General features: G+C 42.5%; 1 protein-coding gene across 1 annotated transcript in view; it reads right to left on the bottom strand.

The window, feature by feature from the left end:
• EPB41L3 (erythrocyte membrane protein band 4.1 like 3) overlaps positions 1 to 20,413 on the bottom strand; it is a gene marked incomplete in the record, with an annotated part of 1,523,429 nt that overhangs the window by 643,983 nt on the left and 859,033 nt on the right. Inside the window, 1 exon segment of the mRNA XM_044066506.1 lies at positions 4,488 to 4,563. Within this exon segment, the coding sequence (XP_043922441.1) occupies positions 4,488 to 4,563 (76 nt within the window).

The raw sequence follows: 20,413 nt of genomic DNA on the forward strand, positions 1-20,413 counted from the left end.
CTGGACTGTGCAGCACTCCATGTATTATACTGGGCTGTGTAGCACTGCAGTATTATGGTGGGTTGTTCAGCACTGTAAGTACTATACTGGGCTGTGCAGCACTACAGGTATTATAGTGGGCTGTGTAGCACTGCAGGCATTATGCTGGGCTGTACAGTACTACAAGTATTATATCGAGCTGCACAGCACTGCAGGTATTATACTGGGGTATGCAACACTGCAGGTATAGTGACTGTACAGTATTACAGGTATTTGATGGAGATGCACAGCACTGCAGGTACTATACTGGGCTGTGAAGCACTGCAGATATTATACAGGTCTATACAGAACTTCAGGTATTATAGTGGGCTGTGTAGCACTGCAGGCATTATGCTGGGCTGTACAGTACTACAAGTATTATATGGATCTGATGGAGATGCACAGCACTGCAGCCGTACTATACTGGGCTTGCAGAAGCTATGCATTATATATTAGGTCTATACAGAACTTCCAGGTATTATGGTGAACTGTATGGCTGCATTGCATATTATGCTGGGCTGTATTATATGGATCTGAAAAGCATTGCAGGTATTATACTGCGATGTGCAACACTGCAGGTATAGTGACTGTACAGTATTATAGGTATTTGATGGAGATGCACAGCACTGCAGGTACTATACAGGTCAGTAAAGCACTTCAGGTTTTACCTTTGGATATGCAGCACTACAGACATTATACTGAGCTGTGCAGCACTGCATGCATTATACCAGTCTGTACAGCACTGCAGGAATTATACTGGGCTGTGCAGCACTGCAGGTATTATACTGGGCTGTGCAGCACTGCAGGTATTATACTGGACTGTGCAGCACTCCACGTATTGTACTGGGCTGTGTAGCACTGCAGTATTATGGTGGGTTGTTCAGCACTATAGGTACTATACTGGGCTATGCAGCACTACAGGTATTATAGTGGGCTGTGTAGCACTGCAGGCATTATGCTGGGCTGTACAGTACTACAAGTATTATATGGAGCTGCACAGCATTGCAGGTATTATACTAGGGTATGCAACACTGCAGGTATAGTGACTGTACAGTATTACAGGTATTTGATGGAGATGCACAGCACTGCAGGTACTATCCTGGGCTGTGAAGCACTGCAGATATTATACAGGTCTATACAGAACTTCAGGTATTATAGTGGGCTGTGTAGCACTGCAGGCATTATGCTGGGCTGTACAGTACTACAAGTATTATATGGATCTGCAAAGCATTGCAGGTATTATACTGGGATGTGCAACACTGCAGGTATAGTGGCTGTACAGTACTGCAGGTATTTGACAGAGCTGCACAGTACTGCAGGCACTATACAGGTCTGTGCAGCACTTCAGGTTTTACCTTTGGATATGCAGCACTACAGACATTATACTGGGCTGTGCAGCACTGCATGCATTATACCAGTCTGTACAGCACTGCAGGAATTATACTGGGCTGTGCAGCACTGCAGGTATTATCTTTGGATGTGCAGCACTGTCAGTATTATACTGGGCTGTGCAGCACCACAGTTATTATACTGGGCTATGCAGCACTGCAGGTATTATAACAAACTTTGCAGCACTACATGTATTATACTGGGCTGTGCAGCACTACAGGTATACTGGGCTGTGCACCACTGCATGTGTTATACTGGGCTGTGCAACACTGTAGGTATTATCCTGGTTATGCAACACTGCAGTTATTATCTTCGGCTGTGCAGCACTGGAAGTATTATACAGCACTGTGCAGCACTGCAGGTATACTGGGCTGCACAGCACTACAGATATACTGGACTGTGCGGCACTGCAGGTACTATACTGAGCTATGCAGCACTTCAGGTATTATACTAGACTGTGCAGAACTGCAGGTATTATACTGGACTGTGCAGCACTACAGGTATTATACTGGGCTGTGCAGTACTGCTGGTGTTATACTGGGCTGTGCAATACTGCAGGTATTATCCTGGGCTGTGCAACACTGCAGATATTATCTTTGGCTGTGCAGCACTGGAAGTATTACACAGGGCTGTGCAGTGCTACAGGTATTATACTGGGGTGCACAGCACTAAAGACATTATACTGGACTGTTCAGCACTGCAGGAATTATACTGGGCTATGCAGCACTGCAGGTATTATACTGGGCTGTGCAGCACTGCAATTATTATCTTGGGCTGTGCAACACTGCAGGTATTATCTTCAGGTGTGCAGCACTGCAGGTGTTATCTTTGGATCTGCAACAGTGCAGGTGTTATATGGGTCTATGCAGCACTGCAGGTATTATACTGGGCTGTGCAGCACTACAGGTATTATCTTGGGCTGTGCAGCACTGCATGTATTACCTTCAGCTCTGCAGCACTGCAGATATATATGGCTGTGCAGCACTGCAGGTATTATACTGGGCTGTGCAGCAGTGCTGGTATTATACTGGGATTTACAGTACTTCAGGTATTATACTGGGCTGTGCAGCACTGCAGGTATTATAGTGGGCTGTTCAGCACTACAGGTATTATACTAGGTTGTGCAGCACTGCAGGTATTATACTAGGCTGTGCGGCATGGCAGGTATTATACAGGGATGCGCAGCACTGCAGGTATTACACTGGGCTGTGTAACACTGCAGGTAATATACTGGGCTGTGCAGTATGGCAGGTATTATACAGGGCTGTGCAGCACTGCAGGTTTACTGAGCTGTGCAATACTGTAGATATTATACAGGTCTGTGCAGCACTGCAGGCATTGTACTGGTCTGTGCAGCAATGCATGCACTATAGAGGGCTGTGCAACACTGCAGGTATTATCTTTGGTTGTGCAGTACTGCAAGTATTATGGCTGTGCAGCACTGCAGGTATTATACTGGGCTATGCAGCACTGCAGGTATTATCTTTGGCTGTGCAGCACTGCAGACATTATACTGGGCTGTTGCGCACTGCAGGTATTATCTTTTGTTGTGCAGTACTGCAAGTATTATACAGGGCTGTGTAGCACTGCAGGTATTATATTTGGCTGTGCAGCACTGCAAGTATTATACAGGGCTGTTTAGCACTGCAGGTGTTATACTGGGCTGTGCAGCAATACAGGTATTATAGGATCTGTGCAGCACTACAAGTATACTAGGCTGTGCAGCATGTGAGGTACTATACAGGGCTGCACAGCACTGCAGGTATATGGGTCTGTGCAGCACTGCAGGTATTATACTTGGCTGAGCAGAACTGCAGGTATTAAACTGGGATGTGCAGCACCACAGGTATTATACTAGACTGTGCAGCACTGCAGTTATTATTGTAGGCTATGCAGCACTGCAGGTATTATACTGAGCTTAGACAAATCAATGAAAATATATTGCTGAAAGACTCCTTCAGCAAACACATTTTAAAGATTTTTGGAAAGGGGGTAAGGCCACCCTGACCCCCCAATGTAAATATATGAACTCCATGGTCACATAACCTTGCTAAAGTGGAAATTAATTAAATAAATAAGGCAAGGGCAGTTTTCTTTATTTTGGAGCTGAAAGCTGACAAATGAGAAGCATGCTTGATGCTACACATGTTCGCACAGTTGCCACTTGGGATGCTACGTATGTTTGCACAGTTGCCACTTGGGATGCTACGCATGTTTGCACAGTTGCCACTTGGGATGCTACGCATGTTTGTATAGTTGCCACTTGGGATGCTATGCATGTTTGCACAGTTGCCACTTGGGATGCTATGCATGTTTGCACAGATGCCACTTGGGATGCTACGCATGTTTGTACAGATGCCACTTGGGATGCTATGCATGTTTGCACAGTTGCCACTTGGGATGCTATGTTTGTTTGCACAGTTGCCACTTGGGAATCTGTACACATTATTTCCTTCTCAGTATTCCAAATCAGATGATATCAGACTGTCAGGTAGGGAATATACGACACATGCACTGCGGTCCATATATCTGCAGCCAACATTCTCAAAGATGGTCCATAAACTGTATACTGCTGTGCATGCCAAGTGTGTGTGTGTGTGTGTGTGTGTGTGTGTGTGTGTGTGTGTGTGTCTGTGTGTCTGTGTGTCCCTGTCATGTTACAAAGACATGCATCTGGAACATTTCTCCCCAGGCCTCCACTGAAAATTGACTCGTTCCAAGTTGGACTTTCCCAGTTAATAAATGTTAAAATAAATAAAAAATAAAATAAGTCTGTGTGTGTGTGTGTGTGTGTGTGTGTGTGTGTGTGTGTGTTTGTGTGCGTGAGTGTGCGTCTGCGTGAGTGTGCATCTGTGTGAGTGTGCATCTGTGTGTGTGTGTGTGTGTGTGTGTGTGTGTGTGTGTGTGTGTGTGTGTGTGCGCGCTTTGCTCTCCCAAGTTACTAAGCAAGGTATTAAGCTTGATGATATGTTTCTCAGTTGTAGAATACTGAACTCTGCCACACTGCATCATGTAGCTTATTCATGTGATTAAAACAGAATAAACTAGCCATCATGAATACATAGTCATTTGTTGCCTACCTGGTAATGTCCTCACACAGCTGTGCAGGATCCGGAGGGTAGAATTTCACATTGAATGCAAAGTGCCATGCACCACCTGTAAAAATCACAGCACCAGTTACTCAGGAACAGTAACAGATTAAAGGTGAAATTTACAATTACAAGTATTATTCTGTGATGGCACTATCATTTAAATCTATAAACGGAACCATCAGTATTGAACAGGATGAAATAGATGACCAAACATTAGACAAAAATATAGTACATTCTAAGATACTTTATCGCAATGGCCTTCTCATTACAAATTGGCAGATGACACTGCCACACAAAACTGTACTCTATTCCATTCTAAGCTTAATGTCAGTGGGAATTGCTTTATTTTACATACCGGTAGATGTGGTAGTCTCTCTGGGATTAATATTAACTCCATTATGGGTGCAACATAAAAGTGGTGTCACTGAGAACAATATTGCCATCACACCTGTTTCTTATTTTTAGCATGATTCGGGTCTTCCCCAGAGTTGCCTCATTACAGCTCAACTTAATGTTATAGTGATGTGTAGGAAATTATTTTAATAAAATGAATAAATGATGTAGAAAACTTTTACTAAACAACAAATGTCTGAGCAATCAGTGCAAAATAATACTCTGGCTTAGAAACCAACCTGTGACAAGTGTGACCCATAGTTAGAGCAGTTACACTGTTCCTCTGTTAGTGCAGCCACTGAAAGAAAGGTACACATTGAAGAACACAGGGCCTGCTGGAAAGGATCATGTGTTTTCTTTGCACTCTTCTTGATGTTGGCTCCAAAATTAAAATGTTAGTGCCGGAATAAGTCTTCCACTGGTGTTATCCATTAATGAAGCTGTCAAACAGCTAATGTGGATTTATTTTCATAACTGCTTCCTCAGTTAAAGTTAATTAATTGTGAATCACTCTCTTAAAGTCCCCTTGAACAAGTGTGTGTTATGATCTACTTTCTCCTTCTTTTTGTCAAAAACACAATCATTGTGTCATCACCATCATCATCATCGCCATCATCACCACCATCACCATCACCACCATCACCATCATCATCATCACCATCATCATCATCATCACCATCATTGTCATCATCACCACCATCATAATCATCATGATCCTCACCATCACCATCATCACCATCATCACCATCATCACCATCATTATCATCATCACCATCACCACCATCATCACCATCATTATCACCATCATGATCATCATCACCATCATTATCACCATTATGATCATCACCATCATCACCATCATTACCATCATCACCACCATCATCACCATCATCATCACCATCATTATCACCATCATGATCATCACCATCATCACCATCACCATCATCATCATCACCATCATCATCATCACCATCATTACCATCATCACCACCATCATCATCATCACCACCATTACCATCATCATCACCATCATCACCATCTTCATCACCATCATCATCAACTTCATCACCATCATCATCACCACCATCATCACCACCATCACCATCATCATCACCATCATCATTATCATCATTATCACCACCATCACCATTATCATCACCGTCGTTATCATCACCATCGTTATCATCACCATTATCATCACCATTATCATTATCATCATCACCATTATCATCACCATCACCACCATCACCATTATCTTCATCATCACCATCGTTATCATCACCATCATTATCATCACCATCATCATCACCATCATTACAATTATCATCACCATCATCACCACCACCATCACCATCATTACCATTATCATCACCATCATCACCACCACCATCACCATCATTATCTTCATCATCACCATCACCATTATCATCACCATCACCATCACCACCATCATTATCACCATCATTACCACCACAATCATCATCATCTTCATCATCACCATTATCATCACCATCATCACCATTATCATCACCATCACCATCATCACCATTATCATCACCATCACCACCATCATTACCACCACCATCACCATCATTATCTTCATCATCACCATCACCATTATCATCACCATCATCACCACCATCACCATCATCACCATTATCATCACCATCATCACCACCATCACTACCACCACCATCACCATCATTATCTTCATCATCACCATCATCATTATCATCATCACCATCCTCATTATCATCATTATCATCATCACCATCAAAATCCTCATCAACTCACATTTTCCATTTTCTACATGGGGTTGGGATGTGTGCATAAACTATTTCTCTCCTTAATTTTCAGCTTCTTCTGATTTCCCCATTTGCTGTCATGACACCCGTCTTGTCTGCTTTCAGTTCTGTCCCACACACCTTCAGTTTTGCATTCCATTCTCCTATCATTTGCTGAAGTTCCTCTTCAGAATCAGCAGCTGTGTTGCTCTACTGTCTCCAACATTTTATGAATGTAGTCTGTAACTCACACTCAGATGCCTTAAAATTGATAAATTCTTTAGTCTCACTGGTATAAATGCTAAAGTCATTCTTAGATTATTGAAACATAACTAAACCAGTGACAGCTATTACAGTAAATCTCAGAAGGAACACAACATGCTTATCCCACGTCTTCAAGCCTCATTTTTTTCTTGGAAAATCTGGTGGAAAATTGACAAAATAGTAGCTTTGCAACTTTGCATATAGCAGCTCATAGCAAATGAGCTCTAGGCTGTGCAAACATGCAATTTGCCATCTGGTAGTTGGCTCAGAAGGTTAAAGGCATGAGCTATAGTTCATGTGGTACAAGATTTAATTCCCTTATTTGTCTGCTGAGTGTCACTCACCCAGACATTGCTCCTGGGTTACCCCTGAAAATGGACTGTGTGTCCAGTGGACCTACCTGGTTAACAAATAGGGATTTACTATCATTGTTATTATTACTTTACAACAGAAAACAGCAGAAGCCTAGAAATGGCTAGGTTATTTCTCCACTCTCACTAAACTTTACTAGACAATCACCCAGAAAAGTGCACACCTGTTACAGTAAAAATCAGTAAGAATGCAAAAGCACATATCCCAGGTCTGTATTTCAGAAAAGAAATATGCTGACAACAAGACTTAATGTTCAAAAATAACAAAATAGTCATTTTCAAAAAACTGAGAAAACAAATGTTGGAGAGAATATGTAAATCACATTATGGGGAAATGAACTGCAAGAAAGGTGGGAAATATAATGTTTTGGCCTGGAATGTTGACTCTTAGAAGGATGAAAGTACAATTCCAAATTTGCAGTTCATGAACATAAAAATCCAATCAAGAACCACTAAAAACGTTCAATAAGAAAAAAGTAAGCCAGACATAGATAAAATGATGCACTTTCATTCTTTTATTCATAAAAATTCCTCAGACTGTTTCATTTAGATTAATTTCTTCTTTTATAAGTAATTCATCATAATCATGTGATTTTTGTGAACCAATCAGTTGATTAATAATTTAAAAATGAAAATTCCAGTTAATAAATACAATATTAATAGGGTTCCTATTAGATGACCGAAGACACATTCTTTCAAATGCATCTTGATCGAACTTGAAAAGACGAAAAGGCAAAATGATGAAGCAGCATATAAGCAAATTCTTTCCCTGGGAAAGAAATCGCTTGGCCGCTTCCATTACTTTGTCATTTTCGTCACTGTATTGTGATCTCGGAGTTGGTATATTTAAGTAGGGGGGTGTGTGGGGGGCACAGCCCCCCACTTTATGTTATGTTTTAAGTTTTTTTTGGAACAACGATTTTTTTCATATAGCCTACCCTTTGACTAAGCTTTTTTTCTGTGAAGGTGGGTGATTGCCCCCACTTAGTCAAATTAGTCAAACGGTGGGCTATAAAAATTGCATGCATGACTTCAGAATTGAGTGATGTGAGGCAGGAATTTTTCACATTAAGAGTTCTGTTTTTAGAAAGGGATACTCCAAACAGATGGTGGAGCAAATTATTGAGGAGGTTTACACAGGATGGGGAAAATAATATAAGCCCCTGTTAGGAAACCACCCATTAACTAATATAGCCCCCACTGATCCTGGTGAAACGAAGATTTATGAGCATGCATGTATAGTGCAATGCAGTCCTACATCCTATGAAGTGAAAAACATATTAAAAAAGAACTGGAGTATATTTAGGGTAAAGAATGATGTGTTAACTGCAGTGGGAGATAAACCAGTGTTTATCAGCAAGGTGGGCATGAATATTAAATATCTTATGGAAAACAAGTTGAATTTACTGATAGAAGGCTTGTGGTACAACACCTTGTGGTAGGTGCTCCCAATGTACTAATATTTTCAAAGCGCCTCAAACCCACCTAGCTAATACGATGGCATCTAAGGTTATATTCAAGAAAGGAAATTGTTTTACCACCAGAGTGATGTACCTTGCTCTATGTGATACGTGCAACGGATTCTATGTTGGGAAAATGGAGAGGGCGTTGAAAAGCAGAATCTATGAGCACGTATATGATGCAAAAAATAAGGAGGACACAAGTGCATTAAATAGGCATTCCCTCAGTTGTTCTAATTTTAAAGGTTTTAAATTTGGTATTTTGGATACTGTGGACATAGATTTGGGGGGGGGGTGACTGGAAGAATTTATTAAGTAAAAAAGAGCTGGTTTGGCAACTCAGACTAGCAGCAAATTGTTCACCAGCTATAAATGACTCCTTGACAATACTTCTAGCCCTGAAAGAAAAATCTATGAAACTTTAAGTATTTTAACATTTTTACATGCATTACTGTGCCTGCATTTTTAAACATATGCTGAAGGTATTTAATATATAACAGTGTTTTATTTGTAAAAAAGACAAACTCAAGAAACCAAAAAACTAATAAAACAAATTAAAAACGCTCCGATACCAGCAGATTAAATTCAAATAAGCCAAGCAGCAGATGAAATTCAAGTTAGCCAAGTCACACAGTCCTTCCCTCAAGTTGAAATGATTTATTTAAGCACCAAAAATGAGCTTTTCATCGGACGCACTCTTCACTATTCACTTATAATGAATTTGTCGAAAACACATGGAAATATCATCTGTAAACTACCTATTCAGCCTTTTAAGTTTCAAAAGGCCAGTAATGGACACCATGCCATTGAGACCTGGGGTATGACAAGCATCCAACCTGAGTCGCCATGATAATTCCCTGCTTTCCAAAAGGAGGGAGATGGATCCCCCCTACTTGCCTTTTGTCATAATTATTTTTGGTCACGAATACCATTGGAATAATTCAAATTTAACTAGCAGTTTGGCAGGTCATATCAAACCCTTCAATTCAATTGTTATATATATATTTTTAAATACAATTTCAACATATATTTCTCCAAAACCAGCAACATTGTACATTTCTGCAGCCTTGTGTGGCAGGACTGACTTGCTTAGCTTCGTTCCTAGTATGGTCTTTGTCCATTTCTGCAGCCTTGTGTGGCAGGACTGACTTGCTTAGCTTCGTTCCTAGTATGGTCTTTGTCCATTTCTGCAGCCTTGTGTGGCAGGACTGACTTGCTTAGCTTCGTTCCTAGTATGGTCTTTGTCCATTTCTGTAGCCTTGTGTGGCAGGACTGACTTGCTTAGCTTCGTTCCTACTATGGTCTTTGTCCATTTCTGCAGCCTTGTGTGGCAGGGCTGACTTGCTTAGCTTTGTTCCTAGTATGGTCTTTGTCCATTTCTGCAGCCTTGTGTGGCAGGGCTGACTTGCTTAGCTTTGTTCCTAGTATGGTCTTTGTCCATTTCTGCAGCCTTGTGTAGCAGGGCTGACTTGCTTAGCTTTGTTCCTAGTATGGTCTTTTTTGCTTCACAGCAACATTGGTCCCTTATTATTATTCTCTGTAAGGCCACTAGGTGGCATAGTGTCGGACATGGGACAGGGTCACGGTTTATTACTTTCTCCTCTGGTTGGGTCATATACCAGGGTTAACAATGGAATTTATACAGCCACTTGGTAGGAGTTATACTGTATGGTTTATATTTCTTATATTGTACATATTTTTGTTGCATGGTCTTAAAGTCGAGGCATGAATTGTGCTTATTTATTATAAATATGTTATTTTTATTTTTTTCTGTATTTTTTCTTATTTTTTATTCTCAATATACATTTTGATATATCAGTTATGTAGGGATTTAGAATGTTTTATTCAATGATTCACATATTTGTTTGTGTTGACTTTTAGAGTGTCGTCAGCTGATGCTTACTTAGTTTTTCAGTTTATGGTCCTTTAAGGTACTACTAGGGTTTATTAGTCAGTTTCCTAGGCTTATGTACGCACCGATTGTTCTTCGGTTTAAACACTGGGTCCCTTACGTGATGAGGGGAAATTTTTGTAAAAGGCCACTCTTACATTTGCAAGATCGTTATACTAGCTTACATTTATCAGGGCATTTAGATTGGAGGTTCAAGAATACCTGCCAGCATCTATTAGGTGATTATGTGTTTCAACAGAGTTATAAGAGTTATATATTGATGTTGTGTTTTATGTTATCATGTTATTATTTTACAAACACCACCGTAGTGTTGTGGCATGCACCAGTTTCCGGTGCACAGTTTTTATGATGCCATTTATGCTGCATTATATGTGTAGTAGCTGACTTTAATTTTTTAACTGTTGATATTCTATTGAATGCTTGGTCGACATACCACAAGTTTTAGTGTAGGTGGGTGTGCTGGCATTCAATTCACTACTAATTAAAGATCATGTGATTTTTAAATGATTTTTTGCATATAAGATAACGGTTTGTAGCAAGACACTGTTTTACTGTTTTTTCTGATGAAGTTGGAGTGTGTCCGACGAAAAGCTCATTTTTGGTTCATAGGTAGGTACTGGGCTATCTGCCCGAAGGTATATATTAGCCCAGCCACATTGTGCGATATTCACCGCCCCTTTGGTTAGTTCCCTAGGCCCTTGATCTATCAGCTAGTACCCTTGGCCCCTATCTAGTAGAGTTGTTGGTATGATCCCTGGTGTGAACTTTCTATTACCCATCCACTCGTCAAGGTTCCTCTTGAAGAGTGATAGTGAGGGGCTCTGTCTTATGTAGATCGGGACCTTGTTCCATAGCAAGGGAAGTCTTTGTGAAGGGAATCTATCCCTCCAGTATGTTCTATTCATTGTTGTGCTAAGGTTTATAACCATAGAGTGTGTAGCTCAAGTGGATTTGGTTTTGCTAAGATGGAGCATGTTCAACAGTTCTGGGTTGGACATGGCTCTGTATGTTAGACAGAGATCACCTCTGAGAAGGCGGTATGCAACAGAGAACAGTCTTAACTTTTTCAATCGTGCTGCATAGGGCAACTGTTTGAGGCCAGTAATCCTCTTGGTTAGGTACCTCTGTGGTCTCTCCAGCTGCTGGAGATGTCTAGCCAGGTACATGCCAATTGGTGCATTGTACTCAATAATGGGTCTGATGAGGGAAGAGTAGAGGGGTACCACTACATCCTTAGATCTTGATGCAAACCCTTTTGTGATCAGATGGGTCAAGGATTTTCTAACAACCTTGGCAACATGGTTATCAAAGGAAAGCTGACTATCTACTTGGGTCCCTAGATCTCTTATTACTACTTCAGATTTCAGGGGGTTACCTCCTATGTGGTAGTTTGTGGGTACTCTGTTTTTTCCAAAAGGGATTACTACACATTTTTTAACATTTAGCTTGAGACCATGGCTTTGACACCATGCATCAGTCTCATTAAGGCCCTTCTGGAGGATATCCATGTCGACCAGAGACTCTATTATAGCACCCAGCTTGCAGTTGTCCGCAGACTTGGTCAGCCACAGCCCCTCAGTGCTTGCCTGTACTTCTGAGAAGTATATGCCAAACAGGAGGGGCCCCAGCACAGAGCCCTGAGGCACACCACTCGTTACTGGTCTGGATTCGGACATAGATCCTGCTACTCTTACTTTGTGGAATTTGTCTGAGAGCCAGTTTGCGATCAATTTTGTGACGTAAGGGTTTATGCCCAGGTTGGTGAGTTTATCAATAATACCCAAATGGGGAATGGTGTCAAATGCTTTAGCAAGGTCAGGGTAAGCCGTGTGTACCTCCTTTCCCTTATCTATAGCCTGAGTAACTGTCTCAAAGAAGTCCACCAGGTTCAGGAGGTATGATCTGCCCTTGACGAAGCCGAACTGCGTGGGGTCAAGTGTTTGGAGGTTCCCAATCTCTCCATTTATGAGTTCCATAATGATTCGCTCCATTGCCTTACAGATCAGACTGGTCAGGCTTATTGGTTGGTAGTTCCCAGGGTCAGTTGTGGGCCCACCCTTGTGCAGTGGAACCACTATTGCTGTGCGCCATTCTATGGGCACATATCCTGTGGAGAGGCTGAGACTGAACAGGGTATTAAGATGCGGGGTTAATTCCTTTTGGAGCTTGCGTATGACACAGCCTGGGATACCATCTGGTCCCATGGAGGCAGTGTTTTTAGCTTTAGATAGAGCCTTATTAACCAACGTATCAGTAATAATTGGAGTTACACAATCCCCTGGAATAGTAATAGGCCCTGTAGGTGGTGAGGGGGGGGGGATTTGCACTGAACCTGTCAGCCAAGATGTTGGCAATGTCAGTGGGGTCAGTGTATTTTGCTCCATTTTGTACTAGCTCAGAACAGACCTGAGCGTTGCCATTTAGGTTTTTGACGTAGCCATAGAAGGCCTTATGGTTATCCTTGGCATCCTTGGCAACTTTCTTTTCAAAACTGGCTTTAGTTGACTTGATGAGGGCCCTCAATTTCTTACTAAGGCTGATCAGAGAAGATTTTTCTACTTGAGATTTGGCCTTTTTCTGTATAAGTCTCCTCCTTTTATTGTATAGTTTGCTTATGATCGGGGTCAACCAGACTGGTTTCTTCTTGCTTGAGGAAGGAGTCTTGGTTTTATTTGGGATAGCATGGTCCATGCAATCCTGAAGATGCATATAGAGTGCCTTGGCGTAGGATTCTGCATCCTGGATATCATTATCCTTCTGCAAGGGAATAGTGAAGCTTTCCACTTCGGATGCAAGTAGTTTGAAGTTTGCTTTGGAAAGGTTTTTTTACAATGGTTTCTTTGACAGGGGGAGGTGGAGGGGTGAGGATGTCTAGGGTTATAAGTTTGTGGTCTGATCTGACCAGAGAGGGAGTGATAACGGGTGTGGTACAATGGGCGCCCATATTTGTGATGACTAAATCCAATATGTTGTCCCCTCTAGTGGGAGAACATACCAGTTGTTCAAGGGCATTTGAATTTATAAATTCTATGAACCGCTGGGCATAGGAGTTAGAACTTTGGTAGTTTGCCCAGTCTATATCAGGGTAGTTGAAATCACCCAAAATTATGGTGTTGGGTAGGACCTTTATATTTTCCAATGCCTCAAGGAATGCTGAGTGAGCATCTTGGGACATGGTGGGTGATCTATAACAGGCTATGACTTGAAATGTGGTTTTGCCTGCTGATAGTTGCGCATGGATGATCTCTGGGGCATCATGCTGCACCACTAACCTGGAGATGTGGGTATCCTTGATGAATATGGATACACCTCCGCCCTTTGTACTGCGATCCAGTAACTGAGGCCGGAAGGTATGATATGAAATGTAACCTGGTAGTGCTGGGGTGCTCTCTGCAGCCTTGAACCAGGTTTCCGTCACTGCACAAACATCGATTTTCTCCATACTGAGGAGTGCCTCGAGTGCATGCATTTTGAGGTTGAGACTTCTGGCATTGAGTAGCATTACCCTTAGTTTTTGGTTACCTGTGCTGGTTATGGTGGTTGGTTTGTCCTTTGAGCCTTGCCTAAAAAGGCACTATGGGGACGGCAAGAGCCTTGGCCAATATTCGAAAGCCTAGGGGTGACAGGTGCAAACCATCTCTGGCGAAACAGCGAGGCTTGTCTATCATGTCATCCCAGGCAGACAGACACTGGATCTCCCCTTAGAATGACACCAGAAGCTTAGCCAATTGTTGAAATTGATCATTTTGTCTTTGTATTGTGGTATCATTCTAGGTGAAGGTAGTATGCTACTCAAGGTCAGGGTCATACCAGCTTGGGCTACATGATCAGAGAGCTCCTCAATATCTCTTTTCATGTAGTCCAGAGAGGTACGTCTTAGATCATTCACACCAACATGTACAATGACAGCGTCATACTTGTACTTGTTCTGGAGTGAACTAAGTGCCTGTATTATGTGGCGGATCCTAGCACCCGATAGGCAGTTGACAGTAACCTTCTCCTTGTTCAGCCTGGTGAGTGGAACATCTGTGTGCCTTACTATAGAGTCTCCTATTACTAGTGTGTTGGGTATGATGTTTTGCCTTAGGGGCTGTCGTGAGGCACACTGCTGAGGTGAATTATGTGTTTTCTGGCTTGTGTTTGGAGGTGCAGGTTGCTTGCTTGTCTGCTTTGGAGGGCACTGTTTCTTTTTCAGATTGGTACCTAGTGCCTCAGAATATGTTTTTGTGTATTTATGTGTATGTTTTGCCGGTGCTTGTTTTGTAGATCCATGTGTGACTGGTGGTGTGATGCTAGTGTGTCTCTTCTCCTCTTGACTGTCTGTTACAGTCATGGGTTGAGAGCGCTTAGCCTCCATTCTGGCTGTGTATTTGCATCTCTCACAATTGTTTGTGTCTAGAGGTAAGAGGAGAGGGTTGTCTGTATACATGAGGCAGTTGTGACATTGCCTCAGGATGCCCAATTCTACCAGATGAACTGGAGAGTACACCTGAAGCGGACGTCTGGACATGCTTGGAAAAGTAAATTTCACTTGTCTTGCGGGCAATCGAGGGTCTTATGCTGTATTATAATAGTGCTGTCTAGGAGATTTGGAAAATAATAGTGCTGTCTAGGAGATTTGGACAAGTGCTGATTTGGGTTATGCAAGTGCTGCAATAAGAGCAGTTGATTTAAAGCACTTGAGTTGAGGCCTGCCTAGTTCTAAGGGAAAATTTGCAGCACAGACTTTGTGGAGCCAGGAATAGTATATCCCAGGTAACCGGCGCTGCCCGATGCTGCTCTGTGCGCAAGACCGCGCAAATAGAGAGTTGCAGGGTTGTAAGAGAGAGAGATCAAGGAGTTTGGAATTGACCCACAATGGCCAAAAAACTACAGTTTCTAGGCAGTAACCACTACTACAGGGACAGGCAGGCTGCTCAGTGTTAACCACTGCCACTGGTCAACACAGAGACTTCCCTTTAGCCCAAGTAAGCACTGGCCTTCAAGAAACTTACAAACAGTTCAGAACAGCAACTCTGTAACTGAGCTTTCTTTTGAATTATAGAAAGTGGGAAAATAGCAAGATTTTTTTTATTTTTTGATTTTGTTTAAGGATAGCACAGACACCCAAGTAGCAAACTAGTCAGAACAGTGCAATAAATGACCCCAACACATGTGTGCTAGGTCAGAGGCAGGTAAAATGCAATTTTAAGAAAAAAACTATTTTAAATTAAGTGCAAAACAAAAAAATGCAATAAACAGGCACTAGGTATGTTCTAAATACTGTTTCTAACACAGATATCAACTTTTGCAAGCAAGAAAACACCGAAAAGTAGGAGGCAATGCTTAAATAAATCGTTTCAACTTGAGGGATGGACTGTGTGGCTTGGCTTACTTGAATTTCATCTACTGCTTGGCTCATTTGAATTTAACCTGCTGGTATCGGAGCATTTTTAATTTGTTTTATTTGTAAAAAGCTAAGTTGGATTGAATATTAACATCCTGTGTATTTAATATTGCTCATGTGACCATTTTACATGTGACTTTTTTGACAATACCATTGGCTCAATTTTATCTATTATGTGCCTTTGTTGAAGGTTGGGAGTTGAGCTGGCACCTCGACACTGTAGAAATCTACTGCCTATCATTAGTGGACTGGAGTTCCGCTGTGGTGACCTCTAACTGGGAAAAGCTGAAAGAAGAAGAAGAAGACGTAACATGTACTGGTATAAAAATGGTTCTTGAATCAGTGTGCTTTATTCTGATGAAGTCTATGTGAAAGACAGAAGTGCTTAATCTTGGTGTGTTTCTACTGCAATAAACAGAGTTCGTATACAGGCTTGTTTGGTGCATTTTCCATTTGGTTCCTAGTCTTCATTACCACAATCAACAGAACATGCTGGAGGGACAGGTTCATAACCCAGAGACTGCCCATGCTCTGGAATAGACTTCCCATACATGTCAAGCAGAACACCTCACAGGCCCTCTTCAAGAGAAATCTTGATGAGTGGATGAGAAGTAGAAAGTTCACCCTGGGGATCACTCCAGTGGTTCTACTTGAAAGAGGCACTGGGAACTAACGTCGGGCATCACAATGCCAGGGCACTTCTATGGGCTAGGCTTGTAAAGGCTCCAGGGCCATTAGCCTAGTACACACCTACGAACCTATGAACCTGTGGGCATAAGCTTCCAACTCAGATGCCCATAGGGAATGCGTGTATTGCATAGGATCTTCACATTTAGATATGGATTGTTCAATCTGCTCTGGTTTTAACTCCAGAGCCTTCATTGATTGGGGGAATAAATTAGTCTTGATAGGCCTTCTTCATTCTTCCTCTACTTCTTCAGTTGCTGGGGCTCAAATCCCTACCAAAAAATCTGAGAAGGGTAAGTCAGATTCACCTTGCAAGTAAAAGTGGTCCTGTAAATGGTTCCCTCACCATTCTTCCTCATCTGCTCCTTCATTGGAGCCCACTTCTAAAATGCATAAGAAGTCAGATCTGACTATTTTGAAACCTTGATCTCCTTGGATCTCCTCCTATTGGGTCCAGTTTTCACATCTCCCTTCTCCTTTCCTGATGAGAACTCCACATTAACACTCCATCCACCACATCATCTTTTAGATCCAGAAGCTTATCAGAAGCTGATGTGGACAGGATGCTGAGGAAGTTTCTCACAGTGTAGATCCAGATGGGGTTCTCTTGGCTCCGACTCCCAAAGGATCTGCGGGCTGTTCCTTTGTCCACTTCACCTGTGGTATCTCCTTCTCTGATCCAACCCACTGTTTTGGAGCCCTTGAATCTGAGATATCTGGGGGTGTCTTCATCGTATCTGTAAACAGCCTGTTCTTTGACTCAAATGGTTTCCCTGAGTTGACCGGCTTCAGAACCTTTAAAGGGCTTTTGCAGCTGGAAGACTTTCATTGTTGAAGCATCAGCACTGGGTCTTGGGGGGGAGGGGTGAGTTGGAGTTGATTCTGAAGCTTGTGGAACTATCTGTTCCTCTAGGTGCTTTGGCACTGGACAGCTTGGGTCTGACTTCCTACTCGGGTGGACTGCCACTGGGGTTGCAGGAGCCGGTGGTTCAAGAAGTCCCAGCTCCTTTGTAATTGACTTCTATGTCCGCTAGGCATTCTGCTTTTGAGGTTATATAGAGGGCTTTCTCCTTGTCTAGAGAAGAGACATCCCTGTGCCCCTCTGATCAGACAACCTTGCCATATCTGGTTTGATGCTCAGGGCCTCGTCCATCCATTCCATTGGGACAGCATGCTCAAACTAGTCTCCAGTTGGTCCATCAGGACATAATCTCTTCTGATACTTCCCCAGAATACTCCACTGAAGAAGTCCCACAGAAGAGAACGTGTAAGAGGAGACACTTAGATTCCCCCCAGGAATCTATCATGGAGAACACCAGTGCTAATGAGTGGGAGGGGTCCCCTGAATCACCACCTGAAGATGTCTCCTTTGCAGACATCCTGGAGATCCTGAATCAAAAAGGTGGTTTGTTCTCCAACACCCCCTCCCAGGAGGAACTGATGTTCCTGGAAGCTGTTGGGTCTGTCCAATCTACTTCTTGGGTGCCCCCCCCCCCCCAGCTGAAGAGCTCATAAACCTTGTTTATTGCTGGGTGTGGAAAAAACTGGATACTGCACAGCTGATTCCAAAATGACCAGACAAGATTTTAGCCCCCTAAGGACCAGACACACTGGAACAAAGGTGTCCCAGTCGATGCCATGATTGTGGCTGCAACCACTAGGAAAGAACTGGCAGAACAGAGTTCCACTGTCCATTCCCATAACATAGAGTCCAGGGCTTTGGACAGATTTGAAAAGTGCATGTATGCTTCAGTGACCTTTGACCTCAGGTAAATTTTAGCTGAATTATCTGGCACATTTTATGAGTTTACAAAGAGATTTGACCAAAGAGCTTGTCAAATCTCTTTCAGGGTCCATCTCTGCTGAGGATGAAAATAGAATCTTCTTGCAACTGGCCACCCTCCAGTCTACTTTATGCATCCATGAGATTGATCTCACATGTAGCAGAAGGTACCTCACAGGAGGCGGGTTCAAACATAGCCATCAGGGGATATGCCAGGATGTGACTATGTGATTTGGCAGAGCACTTTAAGTCTTTGTTCATCAATACACTATTTGATGGGCTTTTCCTGTTCATACCCAAGGTAAAAGACATGCTCTCCAGATGTGAACAAGAGGGGAAAGACCCTGTCTGCTACGGATGTGCATTTTTCAACCCCTTAAAGACCTTTCTCAAGGAATCAGCGAGGAGATAGAAAAATAGTTATAGAAAATCCCAGGGTCCTTTTCATGGTCTTTGCAGCAGAGGTGGCCTACAGAACCTGAGCTTCAGGGATTCCTTCTCAGATAATCCCTATCAGCTCTCCTGAAAGGACGGCTAGCTGCTCCCCTTTGAAGGCAGCCTGGGAACATTTGTCTCTGCATTGGAGAGCCTGGCTATCTATAACAAAAGATTGCTGGGTGCTGAGAATCATATCCAGAGGCCATTCTATACCATTTTCCCTAATTCCTCCCAAAATGTGAAGAAAATCCCAGATGTTCCACCCAGTCAGAGGAAAGCAATGTCTCTAGAAATAAAGCTGATAGAAAAAAAAGAGCTATCCAAAAGGTCCCCCCAGACCAGAAAGGATCTAGAACTTACTCAAAGTTCTTCTTGGTGCCAAAAGAGACAGGGAACATGAGGCCAGTTCCGCATCTCAGCAAATTAAATCAGTTCATACAGTACTCAAAGTTTTGGTTGGTCATGGTTCAGTTCATTTTGCCTATATTGCAAAAGGATGACTGGATGTTCTTGAAAGATCTTCAGGATGAGTACTACCACATCAAAATGAACAAAAGCTCCAGAGCACACCTGCACTTCTGACTGGCAGCCAGCCATTATGAGTTCAGAGCACTGCCCTTTGGTCTCACTACAGCCCCCCAGGGTGTTCACCAAATGCATGGCAGTGGTAGAAGCTCACTTGAGACTGCTGGGATTCTGAATGTTTCCATATCTAGATGACTGGCTCCTAACTGCCCCAAACAGGCACTGACTTCTACAATCAAGGGTCTACTTGTTCCAGTTGTGACTTCATCTGTGAATCACGGTCAACTACAACAAATCTCAACTCACACCTATGCAGAGTCTGGAGTTCATAGGTGCTTGTCTGGACACAGTCTTCCGATTAAACTTACAAGCCCTGGGATCCATGGCAGCAGTTATCACCCTTATTCCCTGTTCAGGTTCCACATGCAAATTCTTCAATGGACACTTTTAGTCTAGTGGTCCATTCTTCAACATCCATTAACCACTCCAGTCAAGATCACACAAACATGCAAAAGATATCTTCTTTGCTGGATTCATTCAGACCAGGTCTGTGAAGGTTGTCTATTTGTTTTCCCTCTGCCCATGGCCACAGTGACTATGGATACCTCCCAACTGGGGTGGAGGGACATTACTTGGGAAGGACAGTCTAAGGTACATGGTCCTCCGAAGAGGCTATGATTGCTAGACAGCCCCGGTTCTCCTCCCCAAATTGTCATATCTTGTTATCCTCTAAAAGTTTCTACTAGAAGGATTTACAAGAGTAAATGGAAAATATTTGTTTTCTGGGCCTTTAGCAATGACATGGATCCTTTTTCAACACCGGTGCCACATATCCTTGAATTTTTAGCTTCAGTTTTCAGTGAAGGGGTTAGATTTCAACTATTAAAGTTCAATTGTCTGCCATTTCTAAC

The sequence above is a fragment of the Protopterus annectens genome, chromosome 3.part1 (assembly GCF_019279795.1).
Source record: "Protopterus annectens isolate FY-2018-M chromosome 3.part1, PAN1.0, whole genome shotgun sequence".
Lineage (NCBI taxonomy): Eukaryota > Metazoa > Chordata > Ceratodontiformes > Protopteridae > Protopterus > Protopterus annectens.